This window comes from Topomyia yanbarensis, chromosome 2 (assembly GCF_030247195.1).
Source record: "Topomyia yanbarensis strain Yona2022 chromosome 2, ASM3024719v1, whole genome shotgun sequence".
NCBI classification, from domain to species: domain Eukaryota; kingdom Metazoa; phylum Arthropoda; class Insecta; order Diptera; family Culicidae; genus Topomyia; species Topomyia yanbarensis.
Window position 1 is genome coordinate 332,692,034 of NC_080671.1, and position 19,991 is coordinate 332,712,024.

General features: G+C 38.2%; 1 protein-coding gene across 5 annotated transcripts in view; it reads left to right on the forward strand.

Moving 5' to 3' along the window:
• LOC131683942 (ataxin-2 homolog) overlaps positions 1-19,991 on the forward strand; it is a 74,030-nt gene that overhangs the window by 37,820 nt on the left and 16,219 nt on the right. For 3 of the 5 annotated variants that reach the window (XM_058966354.1, XM_058966357.1, XM_058966358.1), the window contains 3 exons: positions 9,023-11,250; positions 11,661-11,854; positions 19,521-19,604. In XM_058966354.1, coding sequence (XP_058822337.1) covers positions 9,023-11,250; positions 11,661-11,854; positions 19,521-19,604 — 2,506 coding nt within the window. The remainder of the gene's footprint in view (positions 1-9,022; positions 11,251-11,660; positions 11,855-19,520; positions 19,605-19,991) is intronic. The other 2 variants (XM_058966355.1, XM_058966356.1) reach the window with 2 other exon arrangements.

Here is a 19,991-nt window from a genome sequence, read left to right on the forward strand (position 1 = left end):
TGGCGATACTTGAAATAAGTTTTAATGACCGTATAACAGTATATTGCATTGTAGCTGATATCTTGCTTTGCGGCAGCTTATTTTTTGCTCATATGACCAACTTTGGGGTTTGTAATAAATTACTAATCAATGGCGCAAACTTATTTTATTCAGATTCTCCCATGCAAGGATGCAAAATGCCTACCTTTTCTGCGGCTGTAATTTTTCTACCTACATTCTCATTTCTCTTTTGACGCTGCTGTGGTTCGCTATTGCAGGACGCCCAGCGCTGTACGGCAGTCTGTAAGCAAAGCAGTAACATGACAAAGAAATAATGCCCCCAGTACAGCCATCAGACGCGAGCGGTACAGCTTCTCTTTCCTTATTTTAGACTTTATTATTTTTAATCTATTCAATATTTTCAATAATAAACGACGGCAATAAATGCGGTTCGTTTACGCCACGACCGGCATCATCGCTTTCGTGTGCGGGCCTCTCCCTTTGACTACGCAGAGAAAAGTGTACAAAGCGAGAGAACAAACTTTACTACGCCATACTCTCGCCGAGCGGTCGGAGTACAGCAACAAAACAAAAATGTATTCTACTGCTCTACGGGAAAATGTACTCGGTTTAGCTACCGTTCTGGCAAGAGCTGTAGTAATGCATCGCTGTAGCGGGCTGTACGGCTTGTGCAAATGTAAATATACCGAAAAAAATGTAGTTTAACAGTACCTTTGGCATCCCTGCTCCCATGTACCAGTTATCGAGTTAATCTCAACCGCAACTCAGTTCCACTCGTGTTCAGTGCTAGCCCATAGCAACATTAGGTAACGCACGCTTTTCATACTTCTGATTCGAGCACGTTGTCTGCCTCTGTTCTTCTGCAGATGAAGTCATTTATTTGCTCCGCTCATTGGCTAAGTATAAAACAGATAGAATTATTAAGAAACCAAATAAAGTTATGGATCTCTTAAGGCACCACCCAAAGCTGTTCCGGGAAGACCGTTCCGGAGTCAAATTATCAGATAGTCTCATGACGATTATCAGCAAACTCTGAGGCAATCCCAAGAATTTTGACATTCATATTGCTAGGATTCTTTGAAATTAACAAATACTTTTCCACTGCTGGGACACACCTCCAGGAATTTTCCGGAAATAATACGATTATGAGATCGTATCCGTATCTATTCCGTATAGCAGGTTTAAAAAAGTAGATGACTTCTTGATTCCAACACATCTACAAACATTTGAATCATTTAAAAACTACCATAGTAATGAGAAATACCCTGTCAGTCAATTATGGGATAAAAACAATCAAGAAGACGTTCCCCTCAGGTCCACTTACTACATCTTCAATTTCATCTCACTAAAATTTATGCCTGGCGATGTATTAAGATGTCACAAACTTTCAGGTTATAATTATGGAAAACACATTGTAATTTTCTTAATTGAAATCTGGAAAGGAACTCGCGTGCTTGTTACCTAACGGTTAAGCACTCAACTGCGCTCAACAATTGAACGTTATCAATATTGGATTTCGTATATAATGGAACTGTATGAAGATGGCTTCCGTAAGGTCCAGTTTCAAAATTACCTTCCGCTAATAGCAGGACGGATACGACAATATTTAAAGTCAACAGATAGTGTATTTAACAGAAACTTGCTACCCTTTTGCTGCGAAGCTTCACTCATCTCATAACAAACAGACAAACGATCATCTTAAAAATAAAATTAACAGTGCATTATCACTCATGTCAAATCATGGCGACTGTTGTTTGTCGATTGCTTAACTTTCTTATAGCACTAGCTTGAGCAGAGGTAGAATGTACACTGGTTCGCATTTTTATTTGCTGCTATTGCCAGATTGTACTTAAAACCGCTGTATTAGTATTTATTTATTTGTTTGTATTTATTATATTCCAACTGATCTTTTTAGAGGGTACTTAACCTTCCGGCACTCGCATCAAATTTTGTAACACGAGCACTCTCGCGTTATACTTTGTACAATACAGATAATCTTTAGAATACTTCGTGATCTGTATCATTTGGAGCAATACTTTCTTCTGCAAACTTAGGCAGCAGATTATGTATGACCTTTTGGGTGGGCGAATGAATATGTCAGAATTCTGTCGCCAGGCGGCACTAGTGAACTTTTTTTTTCAGTCTACTGTATCTAAAGTTTCTGTTTTTTAGCATATCTGTGTCTTCGGCAATGTTTCTCTGGAGCTCAAAACTTACGAAGTGGTAGGTTGTACTAGTGAGCATACCAATTTTGACCTACTATATCTCTAGTTCCTGATTTATTCACAGGACGGTGTCTTCGGTATAGTTGCACCAGAGATAAAAACTTACGAACTGGCACACGGAATAGTTTAGGATTCTGCCACTAGATAGTGATTTAAAAGTGCAGAGTCTGTGTTAGAGTTTTTGATTCAAGAAGATTGAAATTCTGGCACCAGGCGAAACGTGACAGGACGTGTGATGTGGAAAAAGTAAAAGTCACCGTGAACCGGACCTTTCTCGACAACTTTCATTAACTACATAGTCCTAGTACCCTGATTACTTCAAAAGCGGCTTAAGAAAATATTTTGAACATTTTAATTAGGCGAATTTGACAACCAAATAAATCGAAGGTACGGATAGCACGCAAAAATTGTTTTATTCTACACAGTATAATAGTGTAAATCATATCATTAGTGAGCTATACGATTTTCAAATTAAATCAGAACATGGAACAAATTGAAGTACAATTGTATTTACTTAGTATTATTCTGTATTTAGGATTTAGGTTGTGTTATTATTTCTTTTACCGATCCCCATCGTGAATGGTAATACCCAATGGTTCACAGGAGTTGTACGACTTACAAATCTAAATTTTTCTGTGTGCATGTTCCAAAATCGTGAATGAGTATAATTTCATGAATATTGTAGCAGTGTTAAAAAAATAGTTTAGTTGAATAAGAAAGAGGAACGTCATCTGACAATTTATTGGGCTTATTTTCGGAATATGATCGATTTATTCTTACCCTTAGTGACATTCACCGTTTTTGATTTTAGTTCGAAGACAAATAACGGCTTTTCGAAGCGTGAGGAATTTGAGTAGGTTGAAAAAATGACATGTTCAGGTTCACTAGCGTCTCCTAGTGGAAGTTCTCCATACCATTCGATACCTCGAAGGTTTTGATCTCGTGAGCACTTTTGCCGAAAGCACTGACTCGCTAAAAAATCAGGAAGTTGAGATACATTAGGTCAACCAACTGACATGCACACTAGCGCCATCTAATGGTCGTATTGTGAAATATTCGTCATACCCACTCATAGGTTTTGAATTGCTTAACAATCTAGTCGAAGACACTGAGTTTCAAAAAAATCTGCATCTTGAGATATAGTAAGCTGAAAAAATAACATGCTCACTAGCGCTACTTCTCGGCAGAATTTTATTTCCAACTATTTTATCTTCCATAGGCTAGCTCTTGATCTTCTGAACAAGTTTGCCGAAGAAAGTAACCTTCTGCATGATCAAGATCACGAGATATGTTGAACAGAGTATTGTTTTGTCGAACTTCCCATATCGCACGTTCCAAAGACCCGGTTTTAACAAACAATTTCAGATTTTATTGTTGCAGTTGAGGTATGTCAGTGCACAAAAATGATTATATCTTGCACAGAACATGTTATCTGAGGAATACATAGTGGCTTGGCATTGAAAGACGTCTTCGCAAAAAAATGATAACGAAAAATCCCAAAGTGTTGTACAAAGTACAACAGCGCGAGTGTTCGAGGGTTAATTTCTGAAATGACGAATTGGCGCGAAAAATCATTTGCAGGCAAATGAGAGACTAAAAACTGTTTATCTCAAATTTTAAACAATCTTGCCAAAAACCAGTTTCTATAATTTGTTAGCAGGTTTGTCTATTTTTTTCTCATGATTACCCGTCTTTTAATCATTTTTTTTTCGAATTCTTACTCTATTTTACAGTTCTGAAAAAATCGATGAAAGTGCTCCATAATTTTGTATTAACAACGCAAACATTATTAAAAATTGTTTTATGTGGATAACACGCCTTTGTATGATTTTTTCCACCAAAATGAAAATATTTAACTTTTGGCTTAATAAGGATCGTTCGTAACAAAATTTGGATACCTAAAAACACATAGATCTCTTGTAATATTCAACCAAAACTGAAATATTTCTCACGGATATGGACGTATGTCTGTCCAAACGCAAATCAGGGATATGTAATTGAGCTGCTTTGTACCACAATTTTTGTCCTTTTTCTTGCTTTGATACGTACTGTTGGCATTTCTACTGCTTTCTCATCACGTGAGAGGACGTCGCTCTGGACAGTTCGGTAATTTCGAGTCTTTTGGTGCAATATAGACATCATTTGCTTCATAACATGAAAAACATCACTGACGTAGTGGGAAGAAGCCAAATATAGCCAGAACTGTAAAAGTGCATTATTACTGCATAAAAGTGGCTAAAATTATTTCTGTAAACAATCTTCCGGATTGTTATTTTGAGATGCCTTCCTGTTGGTGCGAAGTTTTTATTGGTTCACCCACTGTTGCAGATGACCTACCTAACCAAATATTTCTTAGGAAACTTCGACTTCTCTATCGTTCAGAAATAATACATGCCGTCAAGGCTGGTTGAAGTCTTCTACGTTCAAGTTTTGTAATCCATTGCCACACAGGAAAATTTGGTATAATATCTACTTTACAATTTCCGAATAAGTTCGTGAACAGAACTTGCCGGTTAGCGAAGCTTTTTTGAATTATTCTAATTGGATATCTCTGATTTACGTTTAAACCGCACAAATAATTTTTCCAATACGCACTTCTTTCGACGCCATTTTTGAAAGCACATCTTATTTGTCAACAAATTATGTAATTTTGGATAAAACATACATAGAGACATCTGCGATTTTTTTTTTCATATTTGGTTGAATATTTCAAGAGACCTATGTATTTTTACGTGTTTAGATTTCATCGTGAACAATACTTACATTACAAATTGACATAAGAATTGGTTGCGACCACCTTCAAGGATGTTTATAATGTATGTAAAACGGTGCCTACTTAAAGGGAGATCGCCGACTCAACAATATTTTCACGCAGACTAACAAACATAACACTATGAGGGAATTCATCCCAAAAATAGCGATCCGCCAATTTTCCCAGAACTTTACCTCCTTCTTTTATACAGAGTCCCCCTTTTCTGCACGGCCCTATGCACTGATTTGCTTGTCGGTTATGCCTAGGGCTTGGGAACCATTTTTCACTAGTGGTCTATTCCCAGTTTACTTGTGCATATGTCAGTGTCGGAATTATCGCAAATGCGACTACAGTCCCAACTAAAACTATATTTGAAATGACCGAAATTAGGTGAAGCATCGTTTGCGAGTGTTGACTATTGGTCTGTGATTTCCATAAGCACCACGATGTCGGATCCAAGAGTATGCATTGATCCAGGATTCGTCATAGGCGTTGTGATCTTAAAAACATTTCTTTATTTAGTAATTTAGAGGAATGAAAAAACTTGTTTAGATTTGGAAATATTTAAATTGCATGGTAGTTAAAAGTGCAAAAGTGTTTAATTGAAATGGAAGATACTCCCATTGCAAAAAGTTATCTTTAAAAAATTACTAAAAATGCACTACATGTTGTAAACTCAAACAAGAAAATTTGAAAAATGTGAATTTAATTGGTTGTTTGAGCACTCTGTAAAGTTTATGAAAAGGTCTGGAAAAACATGGAAAATCAGGGAATTTCATTTTCAGAAATGAGTCGACACCCTTGCTGGGCTCCTTATGTGGTACCCATCATATTACCTACACCTATTTTCATTTTTATTGATCGGATTCAAGGATATAATACCTAGAAACAATAAAAAATGTATAATATAGCGATTGCAGTAAAAAAGGGTCAATTTCCAGATGGATGGGAAAAACGGTAAAAGATATCAAGACAGATCTTCATCGATTCCTGTATCAATTTGTGATTTAACACAAATGACTCCCGTCCCTTTCGAGCGGACTAACAACAGTTGGCCGGAACAGTAAGTCATAGCCATTGAAACAAAGATAATGGGATAATCTTCAACTCTGCTCGCCTTATTGATATTTTCGGTTTTTGCATCGTAGCTGTTCGAATAGATTCTCCCCTTCAGGTCCGCCTAGAAATCTTCAATTGGGCGCAGCAGGGTTCTTGGAGATGACTGCGATCTTCAAACGCTCCGCTTCACATAATGTTCCGAAGTCAGATCTGGTCAGAACAGATCTTCCTTCGAGTGGTGTTGTTAAGGGGGGGGGGGGGGGGGGAAGAGTTTCAGTATGAAAAAAAGTCTCTTTTTTGCGATTTTTTTTAGAACTTTGGGTGAAGCGAATTGATCAAAACTTTTGTGTATTAATAATGTATCATTTCAACATTCCGTAATTTTTTCGCGCAAAAATATCGACAAGCGACTCGGTGATGAAGCTTTTTGTAGAACATCTCTGGAAAAACATGATTTGCGGTGTTACTTGCCATTCAAAACCGATTTCTTTCTAATTTTGCATACGCATTATACCTAACCCCCACGTTGCGGTTTTGAGATAATTTTTCGATTAAGGCGGTTTTCATATCTACTAGACAACACGTTTCTTGGCGACATGACCGGGAACTCTAGTGATACTCTCTTCTAGTACCTTTTAGTGAACCGTGTACTGCAAATTAAGGTTCAAGTTACCTTTTTTGAGCATGTGTTAGTTTCGAACGCTGGATAATATGGGTAGGAAAAATTGTGTTTAGCTTTGCCACCGGATTATCCATTTAAACCTTTTCAAAACTCTTAAAGAAGAATATCAGCCGATTTATCAGATCACAACGATTTAAATCATACAAAATAGCTGCTGGAAAAACTATCAGTTTCGCTAAATGGTGCTTTTGAAAAAGTGGCTGTAATTTTTTGTCACACTACCACACCGCGCTGGGGTACGCAACACAACAACGCAATGAAAAAACGACAGCCACTTTTTCAAAAGGACCATTCCGCTAAGCCGATGGTTTTTCCAGCAGGTATTTTGTATGAATTGAATCGTGATTATCTAATAAATCGACTGATATTCTTCTTTTAGAGTTTTGAAAAGGTTTAAATGGATAATCTGGTGGAAAAGCTGAGCACAATTTTTCTCACGCACACTACCAAGCCTTGAGGTAACTTGAGCCTTAAGCATAAGATTCACGATCCGCGCACGATCATTCAAGAACACACGCGAGTATGCGAATGGCCAACGGTTATAAAATCGAATTTATCCACACGAAGTTGCATACACGCTAGCAGACGCGACAAATACGTTAACATACAAACGCTTGAGTTTCGTCCATGCTCAACTATGTCTGCGATATCACAAACATGAAAACACTCCGGTAATTAACTGAACATTTAAGCACTTATAAACTCATAAATGTGATCTCAAGCGCGGACCTACAAGTTCAGATTTACGGTCCGCGCGCGATCATTCAAGAATACACGCAAATAGGCGAAGGGTCATACAGTTATAAGATAAAATTCTTGGACGCGAAGTTAGATACACGCTAGCACACGCGACAAACACGTCAATATATAAATGCTCGAATTGTTCACGATAATCCACGTTCAACTACTTTCGTGATCTCGTAGCAGATAAACCTTAAAGACTAATGGTACATGAACGATGACTGTAGAGTAGAACTCATATTTTTGTCGCCTCTTACGACATTGGAACAGGAATTCAGAGTGGTTTAATTCTTGCATCAGCCGCCGGATGCCACATTGCATCTAGGCTAGTTTCGTCCCCGTCCGCATAATCTTGTTGATAAAATAAATCTACAACCATAACTATATAACACGCTCTTCAAAAATAATAAATGAGACAACTAGCTTTTCCTGATAGTTTTATTTACTGTAAGTACTTCGACAGGGGCAATTATGTGAAGAACGGCATGTATAGTATATACTGTAATGTTGGAACAAATAAAACAACATATCTATTTTCGTTACGTTTACTTTTTATTTGAGCTCCACGAACAAAACTACTCAGCAGGGTTAAAACTAAGTAGTGTTCAATCTAAAACAGGTTAATTGAGCGATGTTATTGTGTGAGTTTGGTCAAACCACTCTGTTATTTATTTGGTCGAGTCCGATGTCTGAACAATTAAATTATCAACTCGCAAAATTGGGACCACCAAAGAAATGAATAGAACAGCAGCGTGTTATCGATTTTCACGTAAACGGGTAAAGATGACACGGGCTGCAACCTCTGCGTGCTATACCACGGAATGGCAGTCTCGTCGTTCTTTTTCATTGTCCTTCCACTGTACAATTTTATGCTTCTTTATGCTGCTTTCATTCACAAGACTCGATATGGCTGGAAGGTCCTTTTGCTCCATATAGTAGGTACTTGCTTATATCCAATAAGGCATCCCATTGTGCAAACTCTTGATTCAGTTTGTCGTTTTTTGCACTAAGAACAGAGTTCTGCTAGCTCTTCCATATTATGACACACATTGAGTAGGTCGCCATATGTATCGATGCAGTTATGTACTGGGCTGGCCGAGGAACATAGGATGAAGGGTGGACTTTTCAAATAAAATGTGATATTCGCTGTCTGGGGTGTAGCTTTTTCATGAATTCTTTGTGCGAGTTTTTGTTACTCAGTAGACTGATCGCTATTAATTCGTGGTTTAATACAGGTGTGTTTCAAAGCCTATATTCTGGACGTATGGCAAATATTTCTTTGTAATTCTATTCCGATACTCAATTACGAATTTATCACGGATTACCAAGACGTCATTCGGACTGGATTCGACGCAATCCTAGACAATCCGATGTTAATTATCTGGTTGGTACTACTTCTATCATAATAATCGTTCTCCATTCGAAAAAAACTAATCAATGTGATTCCTTAATCAGGGAAAAAAAAACATCCACGTGCTTATTACACATATTTTAGATGTAGTCAGTTGTCCAAATGAAAATCGATTCTAATCATTTCTTGTATTTTCTTTTCTCTTTGGGCAGGTTGTGCTGGAAATGGCACATCGCATTGATATCAGCCCGGAAAACGATAGCAAAATTATCGTAGATTCGGTAGTCGATCGGCTCATCTTCAAGCCCTGCGACATTGTCAGTATTTCTGCCAAAGACGTCGACCTAGATTACGCCACTAGAGATACATTCAAGACAGACACCGCCATCTCCCGCTGTAACGGAAACGGCCGGCCGGAGGAACGAGAGCTCGAACCGTGGGACGAAAGTGGCACACTGAATGGCGACTGTGAGTTCAACTTGGAACTCGATGCCAATGCCAATGGGTGGGACGTGAATGACATGTTTCACAAGAACGAGACGATCTACGGTGTACAGTCAACGTTTGATCAGTCGCTGTCCGGTTACACGGTACAGATACAGAAAAAAGATTCTGACGATTTCAAAGCACAGGAAACGGAAGCAGAAAGAATTGCTAATGAAATAGAAAATAATCCTGTGTACAAGGATCGTATTGACCTGGAAAACGGTGACGAAGAATCAGCCTTTGCTGCTGTGTCTCGGCCGTCGAACTCCAGTCCGCAGCCGTCATCGGCAGCATCTCTCTCGCCTGCACAAAGCGTCAATAGCATGAACGATAAAGGTAACGGCTCAGTGATGCCATCAAACGCTAAATACATTGTACCCGCCAAACGCAAATCGGGACAAGCTGGTAAGTTGACTGTCCGAAGCACGCCACCTCCGTTAACAAATAACGGTGGGCCACCTCCGCCACAACAACAGCAACAACAGTCGCCACTACAGCAACCACCAAGCCCACAAGCGCTGACTCACAAGAATATTTATCCCAATATGTCAATGCCTCCACAGCAACAGCAACAACAGCACCCACAACAACAGCAACAACAACAGCAGCAGCAACAACAACAACAACAGCAGCAACAAATGCAGCAGGCACAATCACAGCCTCAACCTCCTCCGCCAAGCAATCAGCATGGTGGCGGAATGCAACAACAAACCCCACACGGCTCTCAATACGGTATGCATGCTAATCAATCGCCCTACGGTCACGTTCAGCATCAACCCCATCAACAACAGCAGCAGCAACAGCAAGTGCCACCACAGCAGCATAACCAATCTTCAGTTGTAAATAGTAATAATAACATGAACAAGATGAACGGTGATGGCGGAAGGGGGGACATGTCGAATAGCAATAGCATGAATGTAAATAATAACACTAAGCCTTTGCCTCAGCGTGCCGTGCGGCAGTATCCGAGCGCTGCCACGGTTAACTATAACGAGCCACCGCCATCGCTCGGACCCCAGCAAATGCCTGGTCAAATGCAAACGATGGGAAAACCACCAATGCATGTCACCCATCCACATCACGCCGTGGCTACACATATGCCACCTCCACCGGTGGTTGCCAACGATCAGCAGATTCAATCTCAGGTGGTCATTCAACCACATCACGTTGTGCTGCCCCCGCCCATTATTAGCGTTGCTACAGGTCCTGCTCCTTCCCAGCAGCAGCAAATGCAGCAACCTCCACCGCAGGCGCAGCGCCAAGTGGTTGTTCGATCGCGTGACATGGAGGTTGACAATCTGCGTAAGTTCGGCCAAGACTTCAAGTTGGCTCCACCACAACAGCAGCCGCAAATGCAAAACGTTCACCAACAACCTCCCCCACAACACAACGTACAACAGATGCAACAGCAACAACAGCAGGACCATACATCACCCAACCAACCACCAATGGAGTCCTCACCCCCTCTTGCACAGGTTCAGAAGCACACTGTGGATCACGTGTCACATCAACAGCAACAACAGCAGAATCAATCCTCCCAAACTCCTTCCGGAATGGTGCACCAACATCAACCTCAACATATGGTTCAATCTCAACAAACACAGCAACAGCAGCAACAACAACCACAATCTCAACCACCGCCACTTCAACAACAGCAACAGCAACAACAAGTGCTCCAAAATCAACAGCAGCACCAATCCGCAGCAACAACACCCCCGCAAACGGTACCCCCTGTACATAGCTCTAACAACCAGATAAACACATCGAGCAGCAGTAATAGTAGCACTGGAACCAACTCCAATGGTTCCGGCCAGAACAGTTCGACCGGGGACAATGGGTCTGGAAGCACTAACTCGGATGGTACGGCCAAGGTTGCGCCGAAAAAGACTTTCACGCTAAATCCAGCAGCTAAACCATTTACTCCTCGTAGCCCCAGTACTCCCAATCCTTCACGGTAAGTATTGACCTTGGTTCTGACTTTATCGGAAGTTGGTGCTTTGTGGTTACGGCTTTACACATCAATCAGAGAAATATTTATTTTCTTTCTAAATTCATTACAGAAGTGTAATGGAGCGATTCATAGATTACGCCACGCGTTCAGGGAGAAGTTAAGCGATATGAATAGTTGTCATATTTGGGACTAAATTTATAACTAAATTAAAATGATACGAAAATCACTTTCCTAAAGGGAATTCCAAAAATGATGCCGATTTTTGTCTTGGACGGGCACAATCTATGAATGAGCTCTATGTGTGTACATTTCGCTACTGCCCTGTCAATTCTGTAAAACTAACACAGCCATCTGCGGAAGAGGGAACTCATTCAAGTACTAATCTATTTTTCTAATGGTTATCTCTCTAAAAGTCACACGTCTTCTAGCCCACACACACCACAAACACCTGGACCAGTGATGACTCAGCCGCAGAATCCCTATCCGGGTCAACAGCACGTAGCTCCCCAGCAAATTATCATGTCCTACGTGATGCAACCTCCGCAGACCGCATTCCAGCCGACACAGCAACATCCGCACGCAGGCCAGCCAACGCGTATTCGGAAAGGTAATTTTCAATATATTCTGTTAGTGCTTGTATTTAAAATGATTTACTTAGAAACAACGTTTGGGAGGGAGATTTATTTTTTTCGAATTGGCTGCTTGTAGTTATATTATGAAAACTAAACTCTTGAATGAAGACGTGCAAAAGAAGATTGTCCCGTATTTTTCCAGCTTGGAACTTATATGTTGCAATGGAAGTTACTTGATTTAAGCTAGAATTAGAGATATACAAGCAAGTCCCATTTTATACGTGGATACCTATCGCGTAAAAACCTTTTAATATCTTTACCGTTAGATGTCCGACAGAGTGATCTTTCAAGATTTCAATCGACGAAACTCCAAGTCCGTCCTTTTAAGCACTTGTTCAAGTAAATCGGATGAATTCATTTGGTGCCGGCGTATCCAGATTTTCGGATAAATGTACCAATTTGTAAATTTTATAAGAACGATATGTTTGTAAAATTTCAATTTAGAGTTTAGACATTAGACAAGTTTTAAACAAAAGATATGGGCTGTCGATTTACCCAACAGCAAACCGAACACTAAAATTCTGTGTTGAAAAATAATGCGAATTCGTAAAATCTGTACACCAAGCATCTGTTGGAATACGGCGGTAAACTGACGAAATTGTTCCACGCTACTTGCCTGAGTTCAAATTCACGAAACATCTTTGTGCGCGCTCTAATTGGTCACTTTGAGCAACGTGATGTGGCACCCACTGCTTATCCCAGAACACTTCTAATCAGAGCACCGTAAAGTGCGTAGAAATCATCAAACTCTGTATTGTTTCGTATTAAAATGCCTAGTCGCTTTGCTCAATTACCTATCAAAGAGCACTCCAAAATCACAGGTAGAACAAACTGCTTCAAACAACTCGACCTGACGGAGATATTTACAGACACCGACTCAGCACACGTCCGAATTTTATAACTTGGCATTTCTTTATGTTGAGTTTCATTCCGTTAAGCATGCAGCACTCTTGAAGAGTACAGCTGTCTATTCGAGTTCTGTAGTGTCAAGTCCCGTAGCGATGGAACAAATAAGTTTTAGATCATCAGCGAACATCCGTTTTCCAGATTGGATATGCCCGAGCGCCTATATGACTACCTTACGGGATGCCAATGGACATTTTCAATATGCTAGGCGCGTCTTATTAATCCTAACAAACGCGTACCGATCAGACAAATAGGACTGCAACAAATTAGCCAACCAAAGTGAAAATCCTGGCCGCTGCGGTTTCCAAATTGCGATGTTGGTATTTTTTTCGAAAGCCATTGAAAAATCGAAATAAATTAAGTCCGTCTGCTTACACTTCTCGATAGCAGGAAACAACATTGAGGTGTAAGCCAAGTGGCTATATGTAGTAGATTGTTCCATGGCAAATTCATATTGACATTCCGAGATTAAGTGAGAATCAGCTGCATACGTAACGTTTTAGACTATCTTCTCGAGGACTCAAACAAGACAGTTCAACAATGAGATAGGGTAATTAGCCTATTTTCGTCATGTTTACATTATCACCCTACCCATTTGAAGCCAATGGTTAGAACAAAGTCTACCATTTTGGTTGAACGCACCGAAGGGCGTAAATTGGGGCATTGTATTCGAGACAGACACAGGGGCAGAAAGAGACCAACTTGAAATCGAACATGGTGACCAGTACTAAGAGCTTATCGGCTTGAATCGAAGCTTTTAGGCTTTTGTTGTGATCAAGGTCTGATTTGATGATGGAGTTGTGTTGGCTTTGTTCGACAATAGAGTTAATCTCGGTTATTGCGATAGTGGTAATTGATGACTCCTTCTGATATAACAAGTTATCAGGTTCAATCTAGGATAGTCCCGGATATGAATATCCCTTGGCCTTGGCTTAGTGGTAGGCAACTTTCAGTAAAGGGGTCTGATGTGGATAATATAACTCGACTGGATTCTGCATTGCCACTAGGCACGTCACTTTTCACCTGAGCAGGTGGTAGTACCGATGTCTTGGTCAGGTGGGAGGATTCTTACAGAGAATTATCGGAAATGGAAGTGATTCGGTTCAATGCCCGATTCTATCAGGTATCTTTCCGGAATAGTAATTTTCTTGATGAACCCTGGTTGTTGGTGGAATATTCGAAATGTATCTGATTACGTTCTTTTGAAGAAAAGGCCATGCCTGCAAATTGAACCATTCCGTTTTTTTGTTAAGTGGGTTTGTTACGAATCAAAATGTTAATTATCTTCTAGATAAATCTTTCAGCTTACACCTTTGTGGGGGTATGAGGTGGGACCATCATCATCATCGAGTTTTCGTTGCGTTCAAACACGATCATGTCATTGTTTTCAAGGCAGGACTCGCCAAATGCATTTACGGCTTCAGCACCACCATTTTTAACATCTGGGATAGAATAGAATGAAACCGTGTTGTACGTAGCACTTGTTGATGGATTTTAAAATAATACTAAGGTCATGTGGTGAAGTCAAAGCACTGCACATTACTTAACTCTAGAAACTGATATGATGTAAAACTGCTGAAGATCAGACAGTGATCTCTCAACTATAGGGATTGATTGCTTCTTTCAAACATGAGCAGTTTTTTGAATCTGTATGCAAATAAATCTTGCAAGTAAATTGTGAGCTACTCGTGTGCTCGATATACTCAAAGATATCGGTCGATTCGACCTTTTTTAAAATCTGTATTAAAATCGTAATAACTGCACATTTCGACATAAAGTTTGATGAGATTTAAAGCATTTATCCTTTTTTTGCATTTGAAATATTTCTTACGTAAACCTACGGTCTACTCAATTTACTCAAACATAGTACACAATACTTTCGAGAGTTTTTTTCATATTTTATGTCAAATTGTACTTATGTCAAATGATCATGTAATGTCTTATTGTCTATTAAACCGAAAGTCTCTATGCCAAACAGGGACTCGTTTAAAAATTGGGACAATTTTTCATGCATCCTGGTGCACTATTGGTACTGACATTTGTTAAAATTCTTCCTTTCTTTCGATATTAATTTTTTTTTGAGTTTCGCGTTTGATATATTTGTGTCGACACATATTTTTTTTAATTTTATAATTTATTTTCAGACTTTCGAGGTAGCTACTTGGATCAAAGTTTATTTGATGCGTTTCATTGATCGTATTCATATGACGGTCAGTGATGAATTAAACAATAGAAGACGAAATTTCTTGGATCATGGCCCGGCTACAAGGTTACTATCGGGTTTTTTACTCGGTGTAACGTGACAATATGAACAAGATACTAGAAGTGAGACTGATTCGCGGTATTTTGTTCTGTTAGCTGTATCACGAACACAATTTGGGGTACTCAGCGCAGTTTTCGTTTTCTGCCCGCGGACATCACACTGAACCTTATCAAATTAATAACGATGTTCGAGGTCCTTATAATTTTCTTATATCTACTGCTCGTACCTATTACCGGTCGCTAGCAGCTGGACATTTCACGAAAAAGTGCATGGAACAAAAATGATTCCACGAATAATACTCAAAATTCTGCGAAATAGTTCGTGAAAATTTTATTATCATGTTGCATGAAATTGAAAATGATTGGGGATTTATTCTAAATATCACAAGCACGCCAAATATATAGTAAATAAATCATGTACTAGGAATCATGAACTAGTTCACCGATTTATGAAAATTATTTCATGATTTTGTGAGCTATTTGACGAGCACGAATGGTCTGATGTGACTATTGCACTAGGAATAACGCACCAGTTCACGAATAAATTAATAATATTTTATGACTTCGTGAACTGGTATCATCAGGTGCAGGAATATGAATAATATTTCATGATTTTGTGAACTACTTCACGTAGAACGTGACATATTAGGTATCATGAACTAGTTCACGAGTACATGAATAATATTTTATGACTCTGTGAACTATTTCATGAGTATGGATATTAGATCGTGGCTAATTACGTAAGGCTTTTTTGGAATTTCTAAACCTCCCCCTCCTCTCAGATAAGTATTCGTAAGATTTTCGTGAACTCCCCCTCCTCCTACATAAGATCTATATCATGATTTTCGTAATTAAAAAGTCATATTGTTAAATAATTAAACAATGAGGTAGCGATACATGTAGAATTATTACAAGAAAATAATGTACATGTAGAATTATTACAAGAAAATATCGTACACATAGATCCGACATGGCCATCTTCGAATTCTCTTTAAGTAAAATAAAGTTCACACTCTGGAAATATTCGGTCTACAAGATCCTTGACAGAGCATTTTCTGGATACCTTGCGAATTTAAAGCAAAAGTTTGAAAAAGGATGTTAGCCTAATAACACGGTATCAACACTTTTTAAATTGTAATTCATATTCTGAGTCAAGAAATTGCTGTAACTGCTCCAACACTATCGACAATTAAACCGCTTCTCACGTTGGCAACAATCAACAAAATTCCATAATTAATTTAACTATCATATCCTGCCGCAGCAAAACACTTCAATGGTGTACAATATGTGCTCGTTTTGTTTGACATACAACGTGTTCATGGCAGAAATAAAAAATAGTTCCCTTTTCTTATTTGAAAATAATATTTTCATTATTGATGTCATTTTTGTCATACTTGTTTTATGGTATTACGTAAGAAAGGACAAACCCTTCCTCCCCCTTAGATAAGAATTTGTAAGATATTTTGAACCTCCCCCTCCCCTCATATTCCCTTGCGTAATTAGTGTATGACCCCGTGGATTCATAAATAAAATTCCGAGTTTCGTGAAATAGTTCACGAGAAAATTTCCAGAATATTTTCATTTTGTGAACTGGTGATCCTAAATCTATGAATAACATGATGAGTCAACCTTTGATTTTATGAATAATGTTCATAAAGTTGAGAATTAGTTCACATATAGAAAATCAATTTGGTAATAACATGGCGGAAACCTTCCTTTGAATATTTTTTGAATCTCTCTAATGTTAATATCCTTACGAAATTCTTTAAGATTGGCCAAAACCTGTTAGCTTCTGTTGACTAGGGTTCGTCGCGGTTGCGATAATTACCGCAACCGCGCGGTATTTACCGCACCCGCACCGCAAAAACTGCGGTGCGGTGAGACACTTTTTCTCGCGGATGCGGTGCGGGAAATGTGCTTTTACCGCGCGGTATTACCGCAACCGCACTTAAAAAAATAATTGATAAAATCTGCAGTCTGCATTAAAAAGTGAATTAAAACTTTGACTTTTACCATTTAAGAACGACGCAACTTATTAATTTACAATAGGGAAACATAATAAACATTTAATTGCTCTAATTTCAATGGACTTGACAATGATTTGAATTTTACTTAAAAATAAAATCTATAAGCTGTGTCCAATATAATTTGGCATCATTATTTTTACAACATTTTTTGAACACCTTGAAAAATTTACGAACCTTTTCAAATATATAAAATGCATTCCAATCATTGGAAAACAATTGAATTGTACTGTCAAATCCAATTTATGGAAAATTACAACTTATACAATTTTAAGGGAGCAATCTTAGTATTTGAATAAGAATACATCCATTTCTTGAAAAATACGAAGTAAGTGTTATGAGGTATTTTGTTCCTAAAATCCTCTATTCGTAATAACATTTCTGCTGTATGCTGTAAATCATACATCTTTTGCAGTTTTTCAAATGTCCTTCAACAACTCTGTACCGGTTGAGATGGGTTGGATTCTTGTTATGTTATGTGTAGAATGATGTCTGCTAATTAAATTAAAAGTTTTCCTATTAATTGCTGCGGAAGAACGTTTTTGTATGTAAAATGATGAAATACAGCTATATTTCATAGGACTTCAGTGCTATGCTAATATTTACCTTATTTCGAAAGTATTTATCTCAAAATGTACGGCATTTTATTAATAAAACTTGCAAAGTTGATATTTTTTAATAAATGTTACATTCTGAGGAGTCCGTCAAAGTTAATTTTCGTGTAAATAAGAATAATATTTTATTATATATTGTTATACAAAATAATGAATAATTTTTCAACACACTTTTCAAAAATACAGAATTTTACCGCATTACCGCGCGGTGCGGTGCGGTAAATGCAGTGCAGTTGCGGTAAGCGGTGCGGTTTTATTATTTTTTTTTGCGGTTGCGGTGCGGACTATCCATTTACCGCCCACATCCGCACCGCGACGAACCCTACTTTTGACAATATACAGTTCATTAGAAATATTTTTAGGATTCAAATTAAATTATTAAATAAATCAGTCCACATGAAAAGTGTATTAATGGATTTCTCATCATTTCGAATTAAATTACCTTCTTATGACAATAAATAGTTAATGAATTTAAAATACAAGATTTTGCCTTCTTTTAAACAATAGTAATAGTATTGTATCTAGGGCTACGTTGAATGCGATAGCGTTTTTGGGAATGTATCTCATTGCTTTAATCACGGTTTTTTCATTATAATGATTTTTGTTTTGAGAATGGCAAAACAACGAAACACGTTGTATCTCCTTTCTACAAATAACAAAGAATCAACTTCAGCTCTCAAAATTATTGTTTCAGAATAACGTTTTCACGAATATGTGCGATAGTCAGAAAGTCGTGCTATTTTCTGAGAAATCGAGGAGGTCCGAATTACCACCACTGTCTTAATAGCCCCGGGTCCCCCCATATAAAATGCCACTTAGAATCTAATAGTCTAAAAATATCAGTCAAAGTTCTGTCATATCATGTTGATAATTATCGTTTGGCGAGTTGAAATCTGCCTCACCTTCTGTCAGGCCAAGCCTCTTGGTATTTTTTAATGTTCAATCATAAAAGATATTTGATGTAGTGCTCGTTCTATTACGCCCTTGTTATTACTGCATCTTTTAGTAACATTTTGATTATTAAACTTATTAATAATTAGAGATATTGTAAAACTAAAAAAGGGCTTACCCAAACTGCTACACACTCCCGTCTAACACCTCATTATTGCACTTATGATTTCTCTTTACCCACTTTAAACGTAACAATATTGTGGTAAATTATTGCTAACACGGAGCAAGCATTGCTTGGGATGAAGCGAAAACTTTTCATGGGAGAAGATTTTATCGGATACTACTCATAACTTTCTTCTTATTACGTTCAAAAATTAGGCTTAAGGCAAATAAGCAGATTGTCTTGAGCTCAAACGTAAGCTGTGTTGAGTTTCTAAATAACCGGGGTTTAGCAACACTGATTATATTCAAAACTCAACTGTATTTATGGTTCTAGATGCCTTGGAAATACAGCCTCGGTGTTGCGATGAAAATTCTCGCAATCTGCCAGTTCATAATATCGATTACCTTTCGGTGGGGTATTCTGAAATAAATGTTTGGCGAATCGAGCTGAAAACTATCAGTGCGTAACTTTAATGATTATGACATCGTTAATAAAGCACTTTCCTAAGTCTTGATCAACCGAAGTACCGCTGTTTGCAAACTCTTGATGCTCTTCGAAATAATTCGGCATACAAGAGTTAAGTAGATAATAGTTATAGAACATACAAAATAAAACCAACAAAATAAACGAACAATAATCACGCAAAATTTAATCCAATTTGAAAAAAAAAAAAGCATTATCCTAAATCTTCTCTTTCTCTTTCCCTTTGTTACGCATGCGATTTATCAAATTATTATGAAAAAGATTCTCGATACAACATTGTCATTTTTTATCCTATCAGTTTCAGCGTCACCATCGCCTAGTTGGACGACTGAGAACAAAAGTTGGCCAAAGCCTCAGATTTGGTTCAAATGCCTTGAAAATCGTATGTATAAGTAATTTCATAGAGCTAAATCCATATCTGACATCAAATTGTTGAAACGTTGTATGTTGCCTCGAGCCGATTGCTTCTAAAGAAAGCGTGAGAAATTTTTCACACCAATGTGTAACTGTTTCCCTTCCGGCCTAGCAGAATGAAAGAGGGCTTATTTTTTCACAGATTCGAATTCCTTCGGCCACACGAATAACTATAGTTGACCCAGTTATCTCAACTTATAACTAGCGAGCGTCCAGAATCAACGAAGCGATGGGGCGATAGTTCCTCATCAGGAACCGGCAGTCTACAACAAAAGAACCTTTGTTGGGAACCAATCAAATTATTCAAAGTATACACATCCTTGTCATGCAGTTTAGAGCAACATCAAAAATCTTT